The sequence below is a fragment of the Arachis ipaensis genome, chromosome B01, assembly GCF_000816755.2.
Source record: "Arachis ipaensis cultivar K30076 chromosome B01, Araip1.1, whole genome shotgun sequence".
Classification (NCBI taxonomy): domain Eukaryota; kingdom Viridiplantae; phylum Streptophyta; class Magnoliopsida; order Fabales; family Fabaceae; genus Arachis; species Arachis ipaensis.
The window spans coordinates 531,044-537,865 of record NC_029785.2 but is presented as its reverse complement, the minus strand read 5'-3'; the positions used below and the strand labels follow the sequence as shown (position 1 = coordinate 537,865).

At 36.6% G+C, this 6,822-nt stretch overlaps 3 protein-coding genes across 6 annotated transcripts in view; 1 reads left to right on the top strand and 2 right to left on the bottom strand.

The window, feature by feature from the left end:
- Window positions 1-939, bottom strand: part of LOC107629760 (D-aminoacyl-tRNA deacylase) — a 4,633-nt gene extending 3,694 nt beyond the window's left edge. For both annotated transcript variants that reach the window (XM_016332681.2, XM_021110747.1), the window contains exons 1-2: window positions 558-939; window positions 116-299 (exon numbers count right to left, since the gene is read on the bottom strand). In XM_016332681.2, the coding sequence (XP_016188167.1) occupies window positions 116-299; window positions 558-887 (514 nt within the window). In that variant the 5' untranslated portion in view covers window positions 888-939. The remainder of the gene's footprint in view (window positions 1-115; window positions 300-557) is intronic.
- LOC107630018 (pentatricopeptide repeat-containing protein At5g06540-like) lies at window positions 1,450-5,840 on the bottom strand. Of its 3 annotated transcripts, XM_021110655.1 has the most exons (6): window positions 3,639-5,840; window positions 3,421-3,553; window positions 2,856-3,012; window positions 2,054-2,132; window positions 1,838-1,933; window positions 1,450-1,750 (listed from the first exon to the last, which is right to left on the bottom strand). In XM_021110655.1, exon 1 carries the CDS (start codon window positions 5,711-5,713, stop codon window positions 4,109-4,111), a length of 1,605 nt encoding a protein of 534 aa, XP_020966314.1. In that variant the 5' UTR covers window positions 5,714-5,840; the 3' UTR covers window positions 1,450-1,750; window positions 1,838-1,933; window positions 2,054-2,132; window positions 2,856-3,012; window positions 3,421-3,553; window positions 3,639-4,108. The 3 variants fall into 3 exon arrangements, with proteins under 3 accessions (XP_020966314.1, XP_016188544.1, XP_020966335.1); XM_016333058.2 differs by having other exon boundaries at window positions 2,856-3,553; XM_021110676.1 differs by lacking the exon at window positions 2,856-3,012.
- The window catches only part of LOC107630095 (translin-associated protein X), a gene marked incomplete in the record, with an annotated part of 5,420 nt that continues 4,607 nt past the window's right edge, over window positions 6,010-6,822 (top strand). The window contains 1 exon segment of the mRNA XM_016333169.2: window positions 6,010-6,153. Coding sequence (XP_016188655.1) covers window positions 6,063-6,153 — 91 coding nt within the window.

Below are 6,822 nucleotides of genomic sequence, written 5' to 3'. Positions count from 1 at the left end.
AGCTTGAACTGAGAACTAGACAAAACATATTAAAGAACCATGAAAGAACTATATAAGTTGCTATCTCAAGCAAGAAGAACAGAAAAAGAGGGCAATCAAGACAAGAAATTAATACCAATGGGATGAACAGTGAGGGCAGGTTTGTTAGAAACAGCAGTGTGCTTGCTGAAGAAGATGACCTCATCAACAACCTCACCAGTCTTCTCTTCCCACCTCTTGTCCAAGTCATCCTCCACCACTATGCTCTTCCCATGAAGCAAAACCCTAACCCCTTCATTACAGAAACTCTTCATATCATCCTATAATAAAGAATCAAAGGTGTTGCAATCCATTAGATCAGAATAAATAATTCATAGAAAACAACCTAGAAATGAATTTTTACTAATTATAAGAAACATTACTTACTAATATCTAACTAACTCAATGATATCTACAGTAGAAAACGGTTAATAGTCAAAACAGTTGTTAATTCAGTTCTCGAAACATGAAATACCTCAAATTAATTCACTATCATATCTATCAGAATCAATTTGAAAATGAAGTATTGATAATTGAACCTGGAGATGGGGACCTGGTTGCCAAGCTGGCATGGCCAAGAGGGCATTGGCAGGGTTGATGGAAGCAGGGTCGGAGGTTGTAGCAACAAGAAGAGTCACCATTGCTGAGTGGTGGTGGTGCTTCACTTGAATTGAATTTGATGATGATGATAATGAAGAAGAAGAAGAAGGAGAAAAAGAAGGGGAAGGGAATAATAATGGTTTGGAATTTGAAAGCGGTATTGAAGAAAAAGGTGGTAGCACACGGTTAAGGTAACTGCTAGTAATGAAAAGTGGAACACTGGCGGCTGCAGCTGTTGTCCAACAAAAACCAATCGTACGAAGTAGCATGTTATGTCTTCTGCCACTGATTTACCAAGGACCAAGGACTAAGGAGTAAAACTCCAAATTGGTTTTGGAATTTGGAGGCTTTTTTTTTTTTTATTAAAATAAATGTGTTTTTTTGGACATACAAAATGATAAATCCCAAATCAGCAGTAACTCTTTGGAATTGAAGGAATTTTTTTGCATTTTCGCTATTTTCCATTCACTTCAATCACATTCATGAACTTGAATGCTTCTCTTGCATCTTAACAAAAATCAATACAATATTAGATATAGACAATTTTTGGTCAAAAAAATTTCCTTCCAAAAAAATCAAGAAAAGCATTTAACTTCGTGTAGTGACGGATGTAAAAATTTTAAATTTTAGAGACAAATATATATTATATAAGAATAACAAAAAACTTTATATAGATATATCGATTGTCTTCATTGATTCCCCTTTTGGTGAAGCAAAAATATCTAAAAAGCTAAACGAAGAGAGCAATTTATGAATATCAGCAGATAGAAATGGAGATTAGACCATACAAGATTTTGACCTGCATATTCCCGAGATCACACACAACAGAAATTGACTTCTTGCCGATTAATTTGAACAAAAAATTAATATTAAAGTAGCACAAATTAGCACAAGCTCGATGAACATTAAAGTGATACAAATTGACTTCTTGTCAATTAATTTGAACAGTTGGAAAAGCCCAATAAATATTATTCTCCTTCACCTTAGCAAGATTAGTAGATTTTCCAACAACATTAACTCCAACAAATACAACAACATATGGTTTCCTTAGCTCCTTGGCAGCATGCACATCCCTGAATAGTGTCTAGGGGTTAAAAACTTAAATACGAACAGGGGCTTCTTCCATTGCTGCCTGTTTTGATTTTTGAACCACAGCATCAGACAAGCCTTATAATAATTAAAAAGAAAGGCCAGAATTAAGGGGGAGACTGGTTCGTACGTGCACTGTTGAAGAGATCCTTGTAAATGAAGCTAGCTTCTTGCCTTCAAGACTTGCTGCCATTGATTCACATAGTTTCTCAGCTATTTCCTCAGCCTAAAAGTGATAGCAGTGTGGAAAAAATTAGCCAGTTTCATAGAGCAAAAGTAGCTTAATATAAACCACTTATTAGATATACAAGAGGAAACAAAAACAGGGTCCATAACAGATACATACCACATTCTTGGTCATCGACCTATCCTTCGGAGCTTTCTGGATCCAAGTCTGACTTCTCCAAATTGCTTTCCTAGCAATACTGAGCACAAGGAAGTGCAGGAATATATAATTTGTCACTCTAAATTACATCAAATGATACCAACAAAAATTTATGCAACTTATGCTAAAAAAAAGTGAACCCAAAAGGAAAAACATCTTGCTCACAACTTTAAAAACACAATGAATTAACTTTCCTGCCCGAAGTTTCCACCCAAGTCTCTCCTAATGCACTACAGTATGGATATGGATCTCATCATTTCATATTAAAGTTTTGTCTCCAAGTCTAAATTTTTGTTCTCTTCTTTCTATAACTATGTAATTTGTTGTTATTTAACACTTATAAAATGAGTTCTCGATGAGAAAAAGTACAAAATCTTCAAATAAAGTTAAACACAAAATGTATATCTAAATATCAATTGCCCCCATGATCCAGAGAGGAAACAATGTTTAAAAGAATGAGGAGGAATTTTATATAAACATCCAAGCAATTTACGCCCAATAGTATATACATATAACCAAGTAACCAAAACTCCAAAACCGTTATGAAGACACAAATAGCAAGATTCAATAGTCAATAAAAACACCTACAAAAAACATACTCTTTCAACACTTATTCCACACTACATCACTCCAAAACCAAACTGAATTTTGCCACATTAAAAACAGAGCACTACAATATTATGAACCCAACAATTGGACAATGCAGCATGTGCCTAAAAGCAACCCTAATTGATATCAACTTAATAAAACATAAAACACTTACATCTCATGAAAAAGGACACCATTGACATTCCTCCACTAAACAGGAACAGTCAAAACTCCAACTGAAAACTTCTTCAAACTTCCTATGAATTAGAATTCTACATAATCAAGGAAACAGTTGTAAACTGTTCAAGGAAGTTACATAAGCAAGCCATACCCTGCACATCGGACCAGTCAAGAAACCATGAGCTAAGCATAGTCAACAAGAACATCATCTACTTCATTTTCACTCTCCAAAATACCCACCAAAGACATGCAAGTTTCAACATCCCACATTCAAACAATGATCAAGGAAGAACAATGAGGGAAACAGAAGATGAAAAGATATAACCGGACATTCAAAACACAAATACAAAAAGCAATTCCATATGCAAAGATTAAGAACACAAGGATCAAACTCCAGAATTGGCATACACACACGAACAAATTGCAAACCACAAACCCTAACAAATCAATTGGCAAGAAAACACATAACAATCCAACACAAAAAAACACAGAAACAACAGGGTCAAGCGGTGGGACAGAACCAGAGCACGATTCAGACACAACACCGCAGCAGGCCGTACCAACAGTGACTAATGTCTGCAGCAAGCACCATTTCCCGATTCCTTACCAACCCTAACCATTTGAAACCGCAAGTCATCGTCATCGCCGACATCAACCACGGATGGTGACAATTTTCACCTTTTAAAAGAAATTCTGTATGCAGAGAAAATTCCAAATCAAAAACTCACGAGCTTTCTATTTATGATAGATAGACAGATATGAATCAAAGGGTTTGTACCTTAATCTTGAGGACAAAATTAAGGGCTTCTTCCATTGCAATAGGTTTTAGAGGACTCCATGGCCTTTAAACAGCTCTTCCAATTTGATGTTTGGAATTCCAACATGTTCTGCTCAATGATCTGTGCAACTATTCGATTTAATTCCAAATCTTCCTTGTTTGTCAGCATCACAACATGACCATTCTTCATAGACATCAGTGGATGATGCTCTTGTTCTAATGGAAAGTATTGAATTTGAAGATACCGATAACTAACCTTCTCCAAATGAGTTTAGACCTCAAGACCATTTCATTAGCCATAAAGTGAGTTTGGCAGTCTCAACAACCAACTTTAGTATTGAAATAAAGAATGAGCCCTTCAATTTTCAGAAGCCAAACTGAATTCCATAATGTACAGATGGCTGATCAGATCAATAAGTAATATCTTGAAATTCATATGCAATATGAGTCTGAGACCACTATTTTTTAAGTTATATTACTTCAAATAAATAGAATGTATTTTTTGATCTGGTTAAATCCTCGAGTCCCTTACTCAAGTGGTTTAAAACTCCGTAAATTTCTTCTGAATATGTACAACACTTATCATCAGCAACAAATTTGTGGATGGACTGGTCAATTTCTATGAAACTCCAAGCAGAAATGGTTGACACTCCCCTTTTTTTCATCAGTCTTCTCATCTCGGAGACGCCTTCCCATTTGCCCATACTTGCATACATGTTTGCTAGAAGGATGTAATATCCACTACGTTGAGGCTCCAATTCTATCAAATACTTCCCAACTCTATGTGCCAGTTCAACATGACAATGCATCATGCATCCATTGAGCAAAGACCCCCATATGGCTCCATCCGGTTCTATCGGCATCCTAGCAACTAACGCTAAAGCATCTTTGATTCGCCCGCCTCGCGCCAAAACATCAACCATGCATCCATAGTGTTCAATGGATGGTAGGATGCCATATTTTTCACTCATTTGTTCAAAAAACCACCACGCTTTAGTCAACAAGTCCTTGTGATTGCAGGAAGTTAGAACACCAACAAAAGTAACTGCATTGGGTTTGGGTCCAACCTTCTCCATCTTATCGAAAAGCTCAAGAGCCATATAATTCTTTCCATTAATAGCCAAACCCAATATCATAGCACTCCAAGTAGCAACATCCTTACTAGGCATACTATCAAACACTGTCTCTGCCTCTTCCACCCACCCACACTTGGTGTAGAAATCAATCAATGCAGTCCCCAGTTCGAGTTCATACTCCAAACCATTTTCTTCAATGTAACTGTGAATCCATTTGCCTTCTTCAAATGCACCCACAGCAGCACATGCATTGAGCACACTCACCAGAAGAGAGCCATTCAAATTAATAACATTTCCACAACACTTGAGCTCATGGAAAACTTGAATGCCCTCATTGAAACAACCATTCCTCACATACCCAGACACCATGGCGCTGTAGGATACCTCATTCCTTTGCGGCATCTCATCAAACAACAGCCTTGCTTCCTCAACTAAACCATTATTGCAATAACCACTAACAAGACCAGTCCAACACACCACATTTTTGTTGGAACTTTCATCGAACACCTGCCGTGCAGCACCAACTTCTCCATGATCGCAATAAACACCAATCAAAGAACTCACCACAAAAGCGTCATAATCCACACTCCCCAACTTCACCACTTGGGCATGGGCTTGTTGGAGGAGAGACAAAGATCCACGGCAAGATTTGACGAACATGGTGAAGGTGTGAGAGTTAGGCCTAACACCAGTGGCTAGCATTCGTTTGAAAAGCAGAAAACAGTTGTAAAACTGTGAGTCTCTTGAAAAAGCTGTTATCATGACATTGAAGTCAAACACAGTGTGAATTGGCATGTGAATGAAAAAGGCCTCTAAACGGCGCATATCGCGGCGGTTGCGCTGGTGGTGTCGGAAATAGAAGGCCAAGAGTCTGCTGGAGACGTAGGAGAATCTTGCAAGGCCATTGGTGATGGCGTGGGCGTGGATTCGCTTTAACTCTCTCGTGCTTCGATTTATGGTTCCTTGCAAGAGACGAAGCCATGGTGGAATTGAGCTCATAGCAGAGAGAGAACAATAAATTCAGGTTTTAAACAATGAAGCTTATAAATTCACAACAATCTCTTCTTCATTGTCGGAAGTAAACTTGATCGAGAAAACATGCACAAGCTCAGTTTCATATACTGCTTTTTTTAAAATTTAAGGTGAAAATTTTGGTGAAGTTTACGTGAAGTTGATAGTTTATTAGATAAAAATTTAGTTATCAAATTATTTTATAATTTTTAACTATTAACTCTACATGTCTTATTGTTTATAGAAATTCTTTAGAAACAATTAATTGAAATACAAACCAAACTTTTTGACCCTCTTTTTTCCTGAAAATGTTTCAAAACCCCAAAACCCCAAATCTATGTATAACAGATGTTGCATTCATTCACCGCTTCATTCTTCAGGGTTTCTCTCTTCATCATGGCTTCCAATTCCAAACCTCAGTTTCATTCGATTTTTTTTTGATGATTCGTTATTTTAGTTTGTACGACACTCTGATAGATTTTCAGTAGCTAGTGGAAATTGAGTTGAACTAGTTGAACTTGTAAATATTGAGGTGCATAAATTTATAATTTATTTTTAGATGATGTATATTTGGAGCATTATGAAGTGTTTAGGAAGTGATTGAGGGATCATTGGAAGGTTTAATTGGTAATATCATGTTATTCATAACATTTTGTTTTCTAAATAATTATATTTACTTGAATTGAAATGAAAATTTCTCTCTCCAAACTTATGCTTGGGAGAGTGGTGAACTGTTTGATCATTGCATTAGAAATGGGAGTTTTGGGATATTAAATTAGAATCATTGATTGTTTTTGTTTGTTCTTCTCTCCAACACCTCAACTCAGAAACACACTCTAAAGGATTAGTGCTTTGAAGTGGAAGGGTTTGTTTATGTAGGAAGCATTGCACAGCAGACAAGCTCGCCTAAAATGTTGTGTTACTAGTTTACCTTCTCAAGAGTAGTGGTTTCAATTCATTCTGGATGGTTAGAATTGATAAACTTAGCACACACTACATGGCCCTTTAAGAAATTCTTTCAATGATGATATCTTGAAACATGCTTTATATTAATAGGCATGTTGAAAAAACATATGGATATCGAGAAGCCGTGCGTG